Genomic DNA, 19,000 nt, shown 5'->3' with positions numbered 1-19,000 from the left:
CAGTCGCCAGATTTAAACCCCTTAGAACACATTTGGAAAGAACTGGAGATTAAAGTATGAACAAAACGAAAAGCAAACTCAAAACTGTCTCATGATGGAAGAATGGATGAACATTAATATAGAAATTACAAAAAACTAGTAAAATCTATTCCCAGATGTTTAAAAGCTGTTGGATGCTAAAGGATATCCTACTAAATATTAATTTAATGAAAAATGAAAATATTTACTAATATGTCAAGATTTTTTTGAAGAGTACAAAGACTTTTGTGAGATAAAATGTTTGTGATTTTTGATTATTAATTTCTCAAAAATAAAGTTTCGCTATGTTTAAGAAATATTTCATGTAATTTTGTTATGAATAGATTATAGATCTTATCATTAAAATCTCATTCAGAGAGTTTACTTTTAATTAATGGATAGAGCCCTATTTCATTGAAAATCATAAGTGTACGAACACTTTTGGGAGCTGCTGTATATGAATTGTGAACATTTTCTCTCCTTAAATTAATAACCCATACCAAATATTACACAATTCTGTATAGAATAATCATTTGATTATGGCGTTTTTAATAAAAAATGACACAAATGTGGTAACATTCATACAGCTCTCATTTTCACATACTGAAAGTTACAGTATTATTTCAAAGCTATATAATACTGAAATTATAATTCATGTACTTATTTATTTTCTACATGATTTATGATATCAAAATAGAAGAATATTTCAAAAACAACATTTAAGATTTAAGTCAATTTTTTTAAACTTAGTTTTTATATTAAATTCCAAATATATATATATATATATATATCATCTTTAATATATATATATATATATATATATATATATATATATATTAAAGATGATAATATCACATTTTCGTAATTAGGTAAACATGTATTTTGAACACACGCAAAATACAAACATATAAACACAAAGCTTCATAAGAAGTAGCATAACATCCATTACAATTACTTTGCTAATATTTGTATTATTTTCTCTCAAATGTACATGCTGAAAATAAGATTTTTTTACAAAAATTATTACTAAGCCATCCCTCTCAGACAAATACAAAATTCTGACTATTACACATTATTCAGAAACACTCACTAGAGATGCTAAATTGTTAAAGATGCGCCCACATTGTCCACAGCATTTACATTTTTAAGCAAAGCATAACATTTTTATAGCAATAGAAAATCAAATGGTATTTGATGCAACCACCAAACTAGCATGCACTTATTCCTCATTCAAATAATTAAAACATTCATATAAAAAAATCCTTAAAATTAAACGTTTAATTTTTACATATCAACATGCAAATATTTTAGTTTTAAAGAAAAATAAGTACTAAGGTAAAATTACTAAAGACTCGTAACAATTCTTATTTGACCTACACATAAAAGACATTGATACATGTATAGATACAGCAGTTTAAAAATTTTATTAGAATTTTAATCAATATTGAAGTAAATTAACAAAATATTCTTGTAAATGAGTGATTATTATTATTGTAAAACTCAAATACAATAATATTTTGATTTAAAAAAACCACAGCTGAGGAATAATAAATCAAGAAAGTCAAAAATCTTAACTTCATTAAAATTTTGGTCAATAATATTAAATTTTGCTGCTTGTTTGTTATCTGATACCGAGAAATATGCATTAATTAGTAGTCATGCCTTTTCTTCAGGTATAACAAAGACAGCCAGTTTCAAAAATAACAAATAATGGTCTTTTGACATTTTTTTTTTTTCTGGTGGATACCGCTGAGCAATTGTGCTTCACTCATAGAATCAAACAAATGCTTTAAATGACATGCTTCAAAGAACATGAAAATAATTAAAATGTTGTTTGCAACAAGCAGATGGCCACAAAACAAACCCATACAGTTTAATGAGCTACTGTTTATTTTTGCAGTTATCACATCTCTGACTGCTGGATAACATACAAATACCAAAATTACTTCTTCTCATTCTCTAAAAGCTGCCACTTCCAGTACATAAAACACGCTGCACATTTTACATATTACATAAGATGAAAGTTAATGCTGCCATATTTTACATGTCAGAAATAAAAATATTATGATGCAAGACTACGAAAATGGGAAAATTATAAAACATGCATATGTTTAAGGAGGAGAGCAAAATATACTATTCACACCAGTGGAATGTTTGTTCACATCTTTTATTAAAGTTTGAAAACCTCAAAATATTTTACAGCAAGCTAAATAAAATGTTGACTTTCATCAAATCTTACCTTCTTAGAGTACTCCGAAATAAACCAATATTTTCTTCCTGTGGTTTTCTCACTAAACCTATATCAACTAGAGCTCTTCTGCAATTGACTACATCGTGATATAGCTTTTGACGATCCTCAAATGTCAGTTTTACCTAACACGAATTACATCAAATTCTTCTTTAATTTCTTAAAATAATTTACCAAACATATTTTAAAAGCCTAGAAATTACAAAAGATAAAAGCATATCTTCAAAAATTTGAAAAGTATTAAAATTTATACATAATATAGGAAATTCTTCTTCATAACCTAACTATCTAAGATAATAAAATGTAATAGTAATGGATATTCAGACATAAAAATTCTTTTCTTTGCACCTTGTTTCAGTATTTTTAGATTTTATGATTAAAATCCTGTTTTTTTTTTTTTTTAATTAATTATTTTTAAGTTATTCAAATTCTTTTCTAGTAGTATCACAATTTCACTTTTCAAGATTTTCAGCATTTGAATTTTGAACTCAATCTTATTATTTTTTTCCAATGTTGGGCACTAGCCATTATAGGCGTTGGCCATTACTGAGGCCAGAAGCAGTAGCCATTTTATTATAAAGGCACCTAATAATTGGGCCACCGTTGCTTCCTATGAAGTGACAGAAAATTTACATCCGTGCTTTCTCTAGAATTTGAATCCAGGCCCTTCAGTATGGCAATTACAGTGACTAGCCACTTTCCCATCTCAGCGGCATGCTAAAACTGTATATGACTATATAATTTCCTGATTATGAGATGATTCCTCATATTTTAGCTATATTCAGACTTCCATTCTGTAAACTACCATCTAATTAATTTTAGACTTTCCTCCCATGTTCACAATCCTATCCCATTCTTTTCTAATCTGCCACTCGCTAATGGAAGGAATAGCCAGATCTTCATCATTAAATATTTTAAATTCCCCTCTGTAGTCAATGCTCCAAAGACAGAACCTGATTTAACTGCAATCAAATAGAAATAAATCTGTTCATACAACTATTCAAAAACCTCAAATCTTTTAATAAGCATGAAGGAATTTGTAAAAGTGGGAAACTTAATGCCCATTAATTGCTTTTAATTTATTATTAAAAGAAACAGGAGAATATTAAATGAATTGCATTTATTTCTTTAAGTATATTTATGAGGCAAACATTATTAAAATAAAGTTTAATATTTTAAAATTAAATATTAAAACACATTTTAATAAATTAAAAATTAGTTAAAATCAACATTAATTATTAAAATATTAATTATTGAGACAAATTTTAATAAAGCTTTAAGAAATTAATTTCTCAAATTTTATTTTAAGACTGGATTCTCATTTTACAAATTAGTTGATTTCAAATTTATATATCATTACTTTGATTTCACCAAATTAAAAAAGCAGATTTATACAAGTTATTTTAATCATAAATAAATTACAAATTTCAGTCATATTAAGGTGTCATATTCAGCAGAGGATATTGTAAGGTTACAGAACAAACAGTACATATTGAGTTTGAATGTTTCATAAAGAGGGGAGAATGGAATCTTTCCACATAATTTACTTATGCTTGTTAACATATATTTGTAATGTTCTTTTTGTGGAGCAATTCATAATGACAGCGATGAAGCTGCATGCTCCGACGTTAATTTTCCTCTCACCTCTAACTGAAATTGGACTTGATCCAAAAAGAAGGAGAAACATTCTCTCCTTGTATGACTCACTTCTCGCGTTGTGCAATGGACAGTAAACAACGCTTGTAATCATCGCTAGATTTTTTTTTTCTTCTAATACCTAATAAATATGTTATTTTGTGTTTGCTAATATAATGATTGTGTTCCTTACATCGGCAGCTTGCATTACACTTTATTAAGGTAAGAACTTTAATTCTGTTTTATTTATCTGCTCGTCTCGATTTAGCAAAGTTGTAACAGTAAACAAAAATGAACCACGAATACCTTCAACAATAGATTATGAGACTGAAAATATGTTTACTTCAACTAAATGCATAAAATATATCGAGATAAGCTATCAAGAATAAAAAATAGAAAAGATAGTTTGCCATAAATTACCGCTGGATAATCCGAAAAAGGAAAAGCCAAGCCTATCTTCAAAAGCGAAACAAAACTGTATAGTTGTGTACTGCGCATTCAAAATACAGAAGCAGAAATGGCTACTAGCTACAAAAATAAATATTCGATCATGAAACTAAACAATAACAACTATCAAGTATGGAAATACAAAATTGAAATGATCCTGAAAAAGGAAAATTTATGCAATTTAATGTCTGATGATAAACCAAAAGAAATAAACGTCGAATGGCGAAAACGAGATGAACAAGCACAAGCTACCATTAGTTTACTCGTAGAAGACAACCAAATCGTACACATAAGAAATAAAACGACAGTCAAAGAAATATGGAATTAGTTAAAGAAAATACATGAAAGAAAGAATATTTCCAGTAAACTTTACCTTCTGAGAAAGCTGTATACATTAAAAACAGAAAAAAATACAAACTCGAAGAACATGTCAACAAAATGCTCGAAATCGTAGACGAACTGAGAGGAATCGGTGAAGAAATAAAGGACAGTCACATTGCAGCACTCTTACTAAGTGGCTTACCAGAAAGCTACGAAAATCTTATTACAGCTTTAGAAGCACGCCCAGAAGAACTAACGCTGGAATACGTGAAAACGAAACTCATTGACGAATGCCTGAGAAGAAAAGAAGGCACGCGAGCAGAAGAAACAACTGCCTTCAAAACGAATTTTAACACAAATTTCAAGCATTTCAATCAACAAAGATGCAATTATTGCGAAAAAAATAGGACACTTAGAAAAAGAATGCAGATTTTTAAATAACCACAAAGAAAAAGATAAAAACGAAAGTAACTCATTTTTCAAGAATGAAAAGCAAACGAATAAAGGAAACTATGGAAATAAACAGAAAACAAAACTTGCTGTAAACGAAGATACACATGAAGATGAAAACGAAAATAAGAATCTTGAGAAGACTGAGAATTACACGTTCGAAGTCACAAGAGAAAGAAAATTTCAAAACTCAAACTGGTCAGTTGACTCAGGTGCTACTTGCCATATGACCAATAACAAACTTTTTCACCAAATTGGATAGAAGCAAAACTAAGCAGATAACAATTGCTAACGGCACGCAGATGAAGTCCGAAGGTATAGGAGAAGGAAGGATACTTAAATTGTACAGACGACGAAGATAACGAAATAGAAGTGAGACTCGTAGATGTTCTGTACGTTCCTGACCTAGAAGGAGGATTGATATCCGTAAGAAGGATTTACAGCTGAATTTGAAGAAGATATTTGCAGAATAAAGAAGAAAAATAAAACCATAGGAATTGCTAAAGCAGAAGGAAATTTATACACCGTAGTTGAATCGCAAAGAAAAGCCAAAATTGCAGCTGCAGAAAGAAGAGAAAATAGTATAGATCTTTGGCATAGAAGGCTAGGACACAGAAATTATGAAGCAATCAAGAGGCTAAAGAATGATGACCTGGCAACTGGATTAAGGATTGACGGAGAAGCCAAAAAGGAAAAAGAATGCGAATGCTGTATCAGAAGTAAAATGACTGAATTGCCATATCTCAAGCTAAACAACTATAGAGCAAAATCAGTTCTAGACTTGATACATTCAGATATTTGTGGACCAATTGGTACAACATCACTAGGAGAAAAGAAATACTTTGTAACATTTATCGACGATCATTCGAGATACACAACGATCTATCTGCTAGCTACAAAAGATGAAGCTATCTCCAAATTAAAACAATTTGTAACCATGACGGAGAACAAATTTGGAAAAAAGCCAAAAGTCTTAAGGACAGACAATGGAGGAGGATATACAAGCAAAGTGATCGAAGACTATCTAAAGGAAGAGGGAATCGAACATCAAACCTCCGTAGCATATTCACCGCAACAAAACAGCAGAGCAGAAAGAAAAAATCGATACTTAATGGAAATGACAAGATGCCTGCTACTCTATTCAGGACTCAAAAGAGAATTTTGGGGTGAAGCCGTAATGACAGCCACCTGTCTACAAAATAGGCTACCATCAAGATCAGTTGAAAAAACACTGTATGAACTATGGAATAATAAGAAGCCGAATCTAAGCCATATCAAAGTTTTCGGCAGCACAGCTTATTGTCGAGTTCCAAAGCAGAAAAGAAGCAAACTAGACAAAAGAGCAAAAAAGAAAATCTTGTTGGATATAGTGACCGTACTAAAGGATATAGAATTTACATGCCACATGCAAACAACGTCGTGATCAGAAGAAGCATAATATTCGATGAAAACAAAAAAGAAGAAATGCCTCGTCAATTAAATAATCAGCATGAGGAAATAGAATGGTCTTTTAAAGAAAATAAATTGACAGAACCACGTCCAAATGCTATTACAGAGGATGTAATTGAAACAGAAGAAACTCCTCTATTACCGAGAAGATTCCACAGAACGACTAAAGGAATCCCACCAAACAGATTCTCATACATGGCTAAGAATGAAGAAATCAAAGTTCCTAAAAACTGGGAAGAACTGCATCCTGCGCAAACAAGGATACGTTCAAGGAAAGGCTGATCCATGTTTCTTCACACTAATCGAGAAAAATGCAAGAACTTACATAATCATTTACGTTGATGACATATTAGTTGCGAGCAACAAAGTGAATCAATTCAAGAAGTTGAACGAAATCTTGGAGAAGTGTCTATATATCTATGAATTGAAAACGAAAGAGAAAAAGACGGAAGCTTTAAACTTCATCAAGCTAACAAAATTAAGAGTATGATCGAAAAATTTGACGGAGAGTCACCAAAGAAACTAAGCTATACACCCATGACTATGAATTTTACGAAGAACCAAAACAACCAGGATGACGTTTTTCCCGATAATCCAAAGTATAGGGAAGCAGTGGGAACACTTTTATATTTAGCAACAGTATCAAGACCTGACATAGCAAATTCTGTTGGAATACTTAGCAGAAAAGTAGAAAATCCATCAACATCGGATTGGAACGGTATCATTAAAATCATACGATATCTGAGAGCTACAATTAATTACAAATTACATCTAAAATCCAATGGTGCACCAGTCATCAAAGCTTACAGTGACGCTGATTGGGCAGGAGATACCTTTGACAGAAAATTCACATCCGGATATATTTCAAATAGGAAACAGTACGGTATCATGTGGAAGCAAGAAACAAAATTGTGTCGCCCTATCATCGACAGAAGCCGAATACATCGCTCTAGCCTTAACATTGCAGAAGGTACAGTGGATTAGACAACTGATGGGAGATTTAGGTTTCGCTCAACAGGAAGCTAACATCGTATTCGAGGACAATATATCATGCATAAATCTTTCCAGAAAAGAAAAAGGAAGCGATTACACCAAACACATCGATGTGAAATCACTACCTATGTGATCTACAAAATCAAGGGATTGTTAAATTAAAACACTGCAACAGTAAAATGATGTATGCAGACATGATCATGAAACCTTTGCCCAGACAACAGCTGGGATTTTTGTTAAAAGGAATCGGCCTTACTTCGGACAGAACAGCTCATCAAGTGGGAGATTGTGGAGCAATTCATAATGACAGCGATGAAGCTGCACACTCCGACGTTAATTTCCCCCTCACCCCCGCTAACTGAAATTAGACTTGATCCAAAAAGAAGGAGAAACATTATCCCCTTGTATGACTCACTTCTCGCGTTATGCAATGGACAGTAAACAATGCTTGTAATCATCGCTAGATATTTTATTTTCTTCTAATACCTAATAAATATGTTATTTTGTGTTTGCTAATATAATGATCGTGTTCCTTACATCTGCAGCTTGGATTACACTTTATTAAGGTAAGAACTTTAATTCTGTTTTATTCATCTGCTCGTCTCGATTTAGCGAAGTTGTAACAGTAAACAAAAATGAACCATGAATAGCTTCAACACTTTTTTCCCCTCTCAGCAGCATTAATTCATATTTTCCCCCCATAATTCTTTTTTAAATGAATTAAACCTCTTAGATTTCTTTGTTAAATTCTCACTTTGAAAACAAAAATAAAAGAATGATGCTTAAACAATTTGTTTAACCTATTGGGTTTTTCAATTTTTAGACAGTCCGTTTTCAGTTCAAACTTTGCTTTTCATAAACTTTTCACATTTAATTTTTGAAAAAAATCTTATATTATGCAAATTAGCAAGCCACTAAATACAACTCAGTAAATACTGCCAATATTATCTTTGATTATTTGCCACTAACTACCTTCCTCTTGATAAGTATCTCAGATTTCTCATAAAGCTTTGTTGCTTTGATACTCACTAGATTTAAAACTAGTAAATTTAGCTAATACTGAAAGACGTTTTTATCTTAAATTTGTCTCTGTGACCTAAGTTAATAGAATGAAATTGTAAGTGAGGGCAATCCAAATAAAAATGATACTGACTCTGCTAAAATATAAGATTAGAAACTATCGAATTCCTCTACAATGAATAAAAAAGCTTAGAAATGTTTAAAAAAAAGTTTTAAAGATACAACAGTTACACTTCAGAAAAAGCTTCATGATTGGAAAGGGGAAAATGCTAAATTACAGTTCAAATCTAAATATTATTTTACAGATTCTTTTAAGATATGGAGCAGAGCAAATCATATTTCATTTGAAAGCTTTCTGTTTACCCAGCTTGATGAAATAACTTGCATCTGTTAAAATAAACAAGCTTAGTTTTAAGCTATTGTCTGATGTTTCTCTGTTTGAAATCATACGTTAAAAAGCGGGGGAGTGAATTACTTTTAAGAGCATTGCAAAGTCAAATCTCGCATTACAATGACAACTAAAACCATGTTCACAGCTCTGTCACAAGAGTACAACTATCCTAATTATAAAGTAATACAGAGTTGCAAATTTCGGAATGAATTAAACAAAAACTCAGCAAGAGGCAATGTTTTTTCCACTCACATGATGAAATAAATATAATGATTAAAAACAAGTAAAAATACTCACTCGCCAGCCAAGCTCATAAGTTGGTCGTAACCAGTTTGCATGTGCTGGAGAATAGCTTGCAATAAGATTTGCAACTTCATTTTTCTGACTAGTTTCAAAGATAAAACATTTATGTGTGTCTGGAAGAGTTTTTATTAGATTTATTGTCACTAGATCATCACTGGGATCAACCATCACAGATTCAACATCACAATATCTATAAGCATTCAAAATGCCTTTGTCTAATAAATTCACCATCAAAATTCCTTCAGCACTAACACCAAGCAGCAGCTTATGACCTACAAAATGCAAGGAAGTTTTATAAATTATAAAAATTTCATATTAATGATACTTTAAGAAGTTACTAAAATGAACAAAGTTGCTTTAAAATGGATTTTCATGCAGCAAACCAGCTTACCATATGAAAGGTAACCTTTGTATGTAACAGGAAATAAAGTTGTGCCATATAATGGATACTGCATAACAACTGACAAGTACCAAACTTTTGCCACAAGTTCAGATTTGCCACTGCCATATATCTATTTCAAATAAAAAATAAAAAATATATCTCCGTACAAATGACATAAAGTAATACAATACAAATACATATGGCATACTGTCAAAAATGTTCTTTTATATATCATATATTAACAAAGTACAAATATTCTATTAATAAGTATATTTTATTATATGTTATATATTATTGAAATAAAAGACTAAAAACACAAGCTAAATAAATAAATAAAAATATTTTTAGAAAAACTCTCAAAATTTAATTATGAAAATATAGTAAGCCTGTAAGGATCTTAAGTTTTACTAACGTTTATTTTATTTTAAATCTTTACTATCACTTCTTATTTTCTACTTCCGGCCAGAATTATAAGCGTGAAGGAGTTTATGCAAAGTTGTCTGGCGAACGCCAAGTATTTAAGTGTGGCCTTTTTGCCAAGCAGAAGAGAGGAAGCCGTGAGTTCGAAGCAGGCCGCTTACCTTAGAAGTTACGCAGTTGCTACTTTGCCTTCCAGGCCAGAGGTTTTAATCCTCTTGATAAATTAAACGTATTGTAGTGTTCACAGTCTCTGTGCTACATACGCTTTCTGTTATTATAAGGCCAATCTTATTCTAAAGTTAAATTAGAGTTTAGTTTTATTTTGATATCTTTTAAGTTAGACCCCGAGTGGAGGGTCATTGTATTCCGAAGTACGGAAGTCATTGTATATAAAGAAAAAAATAAAGGGTTTTGTATACCCTTCGTCTGTATCCTGTCCACTTACTACAATTAGTGAACATAGCTTTAGTAAGCTCTCTGTTCTAGTCAGGTCATTGTATGTTTCCGAAGAAAGTTAGAAGAAACATTGAACCTGATAGTGGCGCCCGACGAAGAATAACCATGGCCGAGTTTCAAGAAGAACCTGTGCTGCCTGCAGAAACAGCTCAGAATCCAGAAATGCCAGCTGCCGCCCTGGAAGGATTTGGGTATATTGTCCAGACCATGCGCGCTTCGATAAAACCAGAAGCAACGTTTAATGGAAACTCACAGGTAACCAGTTTTTTGGAAAAATTGGATGACCACTTCATGCTCTACCCCGTGCACGAGTTTAAAAAAGTTACCTTAGCTACCAGCGCTTTGAGGGGCCAAGCGCTTAACTGGTTCAAATGTATCGGCAGAAGTCTCTTGGGTCAAGCAGGAAGTCCCACCTATACCTACGAAAATTTCAAGACTGCCCTACTAAAAGCCTTCCCTGTTGTAAGGGATCGTGCGAAATTAGAAACAGAACTTTTCAGTATATATCAACAAAGAATGGAAAACCTCTCCAGGTTTATTTTAAGAAAAATTCACGTTTTCAAGCTCTTGTATGGAAACCGTCCGGATCCTGAAATAATTCAAGTGATTTTGCCGAGGTTACTACCCCAAGTGCAAGACTTTATTGAATTGAGAAATCCGACTACACTGGAAAAATTATTTGAGCTAGCAATCCAGTTTGAAAGTAGAAGAACGGCGGACGTCGAAAGAAGACGCCAATATCAACAGCGAAACCAATTTGGTACGCCAAGACTACAGCAAACTCAAGCACATGGCTACGGAGAAAAAGCGAATCAGTGGGCAAGGAAACCCGAGCATTCAAAAACAGCCGGCGAACGTCGACAGTTCAATAGCAACCCAGGAAAAAAGTCTCAAGGCCAGTGGAGAAAGAAGGAAAGCACCGAAAGGAAAAATAATTTAAACTAAAACGGATTTCTGCTGACGAGAGGGTGCGGAAATCCGAAGGCCACGAAAACCCCTCTTCCTACAAGTTAAATACAGTAATGGTGAAAAATTTAACTCTTCCGAAGATTGAAGTCTTGGTAAATAATATCCCGGCCACCGCACTCCTGGATACCGGCGCGCAGTGTTCCTGTGTGGCAGAAGTCTTTTTTAGAAAGTATTTTCGCAAATACCGCATATATAATGCGGATAATACAACAGTATTAGCGGCGCAAGGAGAACAATGTAAGTGCGTAGGTAAAGTACCTTTGTACATCCGTATCAAGGACGAACAAGTAAAGGTGATGTTTTTTATAGTAAAGAATTTGCAAGCACACTTAATACTAGGAATAGACTTTCTTTCAGACGCACAAGCTACACTGGATTTTAGTGAAGCGTCTCTTAAGCTGACGATGAAGCCAGTGCGTGTAGAAAAGGTTGAACCGCCAAGGGTAAATCTCGACCACCTGCCTAATGACGAGCAAGATAGAATCCGACAAGTGGTAAGTGAATTTGCTTCCTTATTTAGTGATATTCCAGGATTTACCCAGGTTACTAACCATAGTATTGACACCGGAGATGCATTGCCGGTTCGTCAAAAACCATACCGGTATGATAAGAATAAGGAAAAAATTATAGAATGGCATATTACCGATATGCTACGTAAAAAGATCGTAACGCCTATCTCAAGTAGTTATGCTAGTCCGGTGGTTTTATGTAAGAAAAATAATGATTATCCTTTGGAGCATCCAAAAAGGTGGAGATTCGCTATTGATTACCGTAAATTAAATTCCATAACGAAATATCCGGTATATCCGTTACCGATTATAGAAGAAATTTTAAGGAACATAAAATCAACCAAATTTATGACAACTTTAGATTTAACGAATGGTTATTTTCAAATAGGGATCAGGCCTGAGGACGTGCCTAAGACTGCTTTTATAACCAAGTCTGGCACTTATGCATTTTTGCGAATGCCGTTTGGCCTTTCAGGCGCCCCAGCAACATTTCAGCGATGCATGGACATTGTGTTAAGACCTGTTCTCGGAAAGTCCACATTTATCTATTTAGACGATATCATTATTACTAGTGATAATCTAGACCAACATGTACAGGATTTAAGACAAGTGTTTTCTTTATTAAATGAGGCCGGTCTAAAAGTTAATGTCGAAAAATGCAAATTTGCAGCCCCTGAATTAAAATATTTAGGTTACAAAATATCGCAAAAAGGGATCGAGACAGATGAATCAAAAATAATCGCGGTACAAAAGTATCCCACTCCAAACACGGCAAAGAAGCTCTCTTCTTTTCTAGGACTTTGTTCATATTATAGGTCCTTTATAAAAGATTTTGCGGCTATCGCTGAGCCATTGTTAAAATTAAAAAGGAAAAAGGCAAGATTCTCGTGGACGGCCGAAGCCAATAGTGCTTTCGAAAAATTAAAACAAGCATTAACGCAAGCCCCTGTGTTGAAATTTCCTGAAAAGGATGAAAATTTAGAAATTTCAGCGGATGCTTCGGATTATGCGGTAGGAGCGGTACTTTCGCAAAATCAGCAGCCAGTAGCATTTTTTAGCCGAACTTTAAATCAAACACAAAGAAACTATTCCGCGACCGAGAGAGAGGCACTTGCAGTTCTGTTAGCAGTGCAAAAGTTCCGAGTCTATTTTGGAAAGGCGCCGATAACAGTATATTCTGATCATGCGGCGGTAACTAGATTGTACTCTGGAAAAAATTTATCCCCAAGGTTAATAAGATGGGCACTCAAGCTGCAAGAATATAATCTGGTAATCAAGCATACCCCCGGAAAGGAAAATATCGTAGCAGATGCCCTGTCACGAATTAAATTAGACGAACAGGGTAATACCGTAAAAGTTGCAATGCTGACAGCGTGTACAATAAATTCCCGAGAAACTGTAATAACCGAACTGGGTAAGGATCCTGAGTTTGGAAGTATTTATGAGTATTTGAAGGATCCTGAAAATTTTAGCCACCAAGATATTGTGGCGATAAGAAATAGGGCGGCCCATTACGAACTAATAGATGGTCTATTATTTTATACAAAAACTACGAATTCCAACAACGAATTTCGACCTGTTATCCCAGCTAGTCTTAGATTAAATATCCTGCAAGAGCTCCATGACAGCCCTTTAGCTTCTCATGCTGGTATTCGAAAAACTACTCAACGCGTACGCGAGGCAGTCTACTTTCCTGAACTGCAAAAGTTAACAAGGGCGTATGTCCAGTCCTGCCCAACATGTCAAGCCGTTAATTATATTAATTTCCGCCCGGCCGGGTTTCTAAATAGTATTAAATCCGAATTTCCAAATGAAATAATCGGTATCGATTTATTGGGCCCTTTCCCAAAAAGTCAGTTAAACAAAAGTCGCTATCTCCTTGTTATAGTTGATCATTTTAGTAAATGGACCGAAATTGTTCCCTTAAAACGAGCCTCCGCGAAATTAGTTACCGATTCTATTTTAAATAAATATATTTTAAAATACGGGGCGCCCCTAAAAGTTATATCGGATAATGGTCCTCAATTTGTAAGTAATATATTTGAAGACATGTGCCAAAAACTGGGCATACGTCATTTAAAAATGGTCCCGTATCGGCCGCAATCAAATATAGCGGAACGGGTCAACAGAAATATAGTGAAAATTATCCGTAGTTATGTTAAAAATTTTCATAAAAGCTGGGATAACTATGTCAATGAATTTGCTTTCGCCCTTAGGACCGCAAAACATGATACAACGGGCAAAACTCCTGCTGAGTTATTTCTAGGCAGAAAGATTATAACACCGTTAGATAAATTATTTTATGTGCAACAAAGAGCCCCAGAATTTAAAATGGGTGATATAGAAAAACTAATTAAGGAAGCAAAGAAGAATACGGAAGTAGCACAAAGAAAACAGAAGCTCTATTATGATTTGAAACGACGGGGAGTAACTTATAAAGTAGGGGATGAAGTACTAAAAATTAAGCATTCACTTTCTTCAGCACCAGAAGATAAAACTGCCAAATTTTTCCCACGCTTTGAAGGACCATATGTTATAGAAAAAATAACTCACGCTGTTGTAGTATTAAAGGCAAGAAATGGCGAAACCTGTTCCGCAAACATTGACCAGATAAAACCATTCTATGACCGTAATAAAATGCAAATCTTTTCAGATCTTTTGCAGGATCCGGTACGGCAGACACCGCAGGTACAAGTTCCAGAGGTGGGAAAACGACAAGTACAAGGGCAAGCCAATGAGAGACAGAAGCAAGTGAAAAGAAAATTGCCCCGCGGAAAAATTGAAGGTACAAAGAAAAAGAAGTCGTTCCACCGTCCAAAAAACAGAGTTCACGAACACCCCCAGAATGAAGAAGGGAGAAGGACGACGTATGTGGAAAAGACCGGGAGAAAGGACGGCAACTATAACCCGGCTGTGAAACGGAAGATTGACTCATCCGACAGAACTCTCCGCAGCAAAAGTCGCCGAACTGCGGAAGGGCCATCAGCGGCGGAGGAAAAAGTACAAGAAAAATTTGAACGGCCAACAACGAGGTCCAAGCAGGATCACGACAGAAGTTTCCCGGTTCCACCAAGACCAGCTGCCTTCAAGCGGCCAAGACCACAAGCAGAGGACAGAAGGAAGATGTTCAAGGGTGGCCGTAGTGGTGAAAAACGGAAGCTTCCAGAGGAAAGCACTGAAGGGCGAGCCCGTACAAGAAGGAGGATCAACCAAGCAACGGTCTGCAGCACCTTTAAAGACTGGGCCCAGAAAAGGATGTCTGAATATTACAAAGATAAGTAAAATTTTGTGTTACTTTACAAACTTAAGTTAATCTTTCATTCTTACTGCAAGTGGCAGATTTGAAGAAGTTTTACCTCATGCGAGGTCTACCTTTATCGCCAAAAGGGCGAGAAATGAGTTGTGACCGATTTTCTTATTATGTTTTTCAATTACTCGCGCGTAAAACTAAAGTTGATGTATAATAGCGTTGTATAAAGACTTAAATTGTATAAATTTTATTTAAAACATTCTAACAAGAAAGAAGTTTTAGTCTGAAAGACTTTTTGAAATGTAGTATTATTTCAATGTAGAAAGAATTGGCACTTGCTTTGAAAAGAATAGAAGTTAACAATGTACTACTAATGTATGTTTTCAAATGTGTAAAATTAACGGCATCTTCATATGTTCTTGTATACATGTGAACTGTTATTTTGAATGTTTAGAAATACCGTGATATGGTAAAAGTGAAAGTAATGTTAAAAAATTTTGTTATTCGTGTGACTGTAAAGATTAAATCATGCTGAATATGTGTTAAAGGTTGAATGATGTAGTTAGGCTCTCTGACGCTACACTTTAGAGTTAGCCACTTTCAGAATAGTACCTCAGGGTCTAGAGTTGAAATTAGGGTGTGTTAAGAGGTCTCGTATGTTGAATTTTAACACGTTAGTGTTTTGATTGTAGGAGGAAGTGTTGAACACATAGACAGAAACACATTCGTGTTTGGTGTTTTTACAACACATGTCAGAGAGCACGGGGAGAGATAATTAAAATAGTCATGAATGAAATAAGAATGTTAAGAAAAGTATATTCTATATGTTATTTACAATGTCATTCTGTAACATTTCATTAAACTAGTTTTCCTTCCAGATCTCTGGAAGGAACCAGAATTGAATAAAGCTCCTGTTTTGATGCAGTACAGATGAAAAAGAAAAAAGATTGTTGTATATTCCGGGAGCTGCTATTGTAACAAATTTCTTTCTTTTAAAATTTTCTAGTTTCTAGCTAAGTTATGTTTGTAAAAGTTTGGCCTCGCGTTAGTTTCTAGAGCTAAAAGTTTTCAACAAGGTCGTTTTAGACCTCAGTTTCAAACTAATTAACTCTGGCGGGAAGTATGTAAGGATCTTAAGTTTTACTAACGTTTATTTTATTTTAAATCTTTACTATCACTTCTTATTTTCTACTTCCGGCCAGAATTATAAGCGTGAAGGAGTTTATGCAAAGTTGTCTGGCGAACGCCAAGTATTTAAGTGTGGCCTTTTTGCCAAGCAGAAGAGAGGAAGCCGTGAGTTCGAAGCAGGCCGCTTACCTTAGAAGTTACGCAGTTGCTACTTTGCCTTCCAGGCCAGAGGTTTTAATCCTCTTGATAAATTAAACGTATTGTAGTGTTCACAGTCTCTGTGCTACATACGCTTTCTGTTATTATAAGGCCAATCTTATTCTAAAGTTAAATTAGAGTTTAGTTTTATTTTGATATCTTTTAAGTTAGACCCCGAGTGGAGGGTCATTGTATTCCGAAGTACGGAAGTCATTGTATATAAAGAAAAAAATAAAGGGTTTTGTATACCCTTCGTCTGTATCCTGTCCACTTACTACAATTAGTGAACATAGCTTTAGTAAGCTCTCTGTTCTAGTCAGGTCATTGTATGTTTCCGAAGAAAGTTAGAAGAAACATTGAACCTGATAAGCCTGGTAGAAAATATTAAGTATAAATGCTATTATATAAGGAGCTATAAAAGAACAATAAAAGCATTACTCATAAATTTAAATAAAAGGTAATAAAATAGATTTATGACAATGAAACACACATTGAGATAAATGAAAAAATTACAATAATTAAATCAGGATTTCAAAATTTTTAATATCTTAATAAATAAAACAAAAAGGATAATAAATTTAAAAGTGTTTAAAAAGAACTATTTAAATGTACTTATTAAATATGAAAGGATATCAAAAAGGAAGTACAAAATTTGAAAGAGAAAATATAAAAACAGGAAATTAAAACTGAGTATTTATTTATTATTACACTAATAAAATATTATATAAAAAACATGGGCAAAATTTAAAAGCCAATTAAATTATTACTCTTCAAAGTATTGACTTATAAAGATTATTTCCAAGATTAATGTAATTTCAACCTTATGAGCATCAGCCAAATCTGGTATCCAGTCTACATCCCTTCTAGTTTTTCTTATTCTGTGGCACAGGAAGTTACCAACTTCATTATACCTTAAAAAGAAGAACAATCAGTCATGATAAAACAGTTCAAATTATAGATATAAGAGGGTGCTAGTGAAAAAAGGCTATATGCTTTATTTCCTTAATTATCAATTTTAGGTCTGTATTTACAGTTAAAAAGTGTTCCTGACTAAGTTAAGGAAATTTTATGACAGTTTCTTATGATAGTTATGGGTCGAATAGCTTTGAAGATAGAAATTTAATCTTTTAATGCAATCTTCAAAGTTCACATGGGATAAAGAGCCAAAATAAAGTAAAAAGTTTAGAAAAAGTTTATTATGCATTAATTAAAGGTAAAATGCTTCCTGACTACATGCAAATTCATAGACATTAAAAAAAAAATAAATTTAAGACCATTTTTCAACGCATACTGTTGATCTTCTCTGGAATTTTATCGCTCCTTTTCTATCCAGTAGCAGACATTTTCCTAGGAAACAAATTGTTTCAAATGTCTGTCCCTTGATCTTTCAGCCACCTTATTAAAAATGCTTCCCAGAATGCATAGCAAGACATAGACCCACATAAGTAAACAAGCCTTACTTGGGAGCTGAAGTTGCATTGGAGTTTGGACTACTAGTTAACCCTACACTATACCATTGAGGTTGAGACAATATTTTCACTGCTATAAAAAACAGCAACCTGGTAATCTAACTGAATTTTATGCGCAAAGTTATGGAATATTTTTTGCATTTAACATTTTAAAGCCTAATGGGCATTTTTATAACTAGGCATTTTGCTCTTCAGGTATAATAAAAAAGTTAACTTTAAATTTTGAAAATCACTCCAACTCCAGTTCTGAAACTGTTCTCATTAAATTCTCTTATAAAGAGAAATTTTCTAGTTTGAAATACATATCTAAGCTTAATGCCTGAAGAAATAAAACCTGCAGCATCTTTTTATGAACACTCTATAAATAATCTAACTTATATTGCAATAATATGAATTGAAATAAAATCCTTACACTGCTGAATGTATAAAGTTCAAATGTATCCTGTTTCTTACTTAATTATATTTAATAATAATACTTTAGATGAAACAGAACATGTCTTATGTGAGATAACCAGGGTGTCTGTAAGACACCCCAACTGTAAGATAACCTAGGCTGGGTGTTAAACAGAACTTCTGCCTAGGTTATTTCACAGACTCTGATATTCACCTAACTTGTTCCACATTCAGGCACTACACTCATATTCTGAAATAAATGCTTTGTAAGATATTTAAAATCCTGCAGAGGAAGCCATTTAAAATTCTATAAATACATGTGATAAAAATATATTTAAAGTCAAAGAAATCATAAGCACTATTTTTTACTTAATTTATGACAAATACAAAAATGTGATTTTAATAAAGAATACATTAAAATTTAATTTTACTGCAAAAGATACAAATATAAGGATAAATTAATAAAACATTTTATATTACAGAATGACTACTCAATATTTTGAATTAAACAGGGGAAAGCATCCAAAAAGCTACGAGAGTGAGCAGCAATA

At 33.4% G+C, this 19,000-nt stretch overlaps 1 protein-coding gene across 2 annotated transcripts in view; it reads right to left on the bottom strand.

Moving 5' to 3' along the window:
* Myo81F (unconventional myosin 81F) overlaps nt 1-19,000 on the bottom strand; it is a 298,353-nt gene that overhangs the window by 39,209 nt on the left and 240,144 nt on the right. For both annotated transcript variants that reach the window (XM_035376215.2, XM_085806755.1), the window contains 4 exons: nt 17,408-17,498; nt 9,667-9,787; nt 9,270-9,547; nt 2,258-2,391 (listed from right to left, as the gene is read on the bottom strand). In XM_035376215.2, coding sequence (XP_035232106.1) covers nt 2,258-2,391; nt 9,270-9,547; nt 9,667-9,787; nt 17,408-17,498 — 624 coding nt within the window. The remainder of the gene's footprint in view (nt 1-2,257; nt 2,392-9,269; nt 9,548-9,666; nt 9,788-17,407; nt 17,499-19,000) is intronic.

This window comes from Stegodyphus dumicola, chromosome 12, assembly GCF_044657685.1.
Source record: "Stegodyphus dumicola isolate Sdum_Otavi_A_Nest chromosome 12, ASM4465768v1".
In the NCBI taxonomy this organism is placed as follows: domain Eukaryota; kingdom Metazoa; phylum Arthropoda; class Arachnida; order Araneae; family Eresidae; genus Stegodyphus; species Stegodyphus dumicola.
The sequence above is the reverse complement of the archived record's forward strand: the minus strand, read 5'-3'. Positions and strand labels throughout refer to the sequence as shown.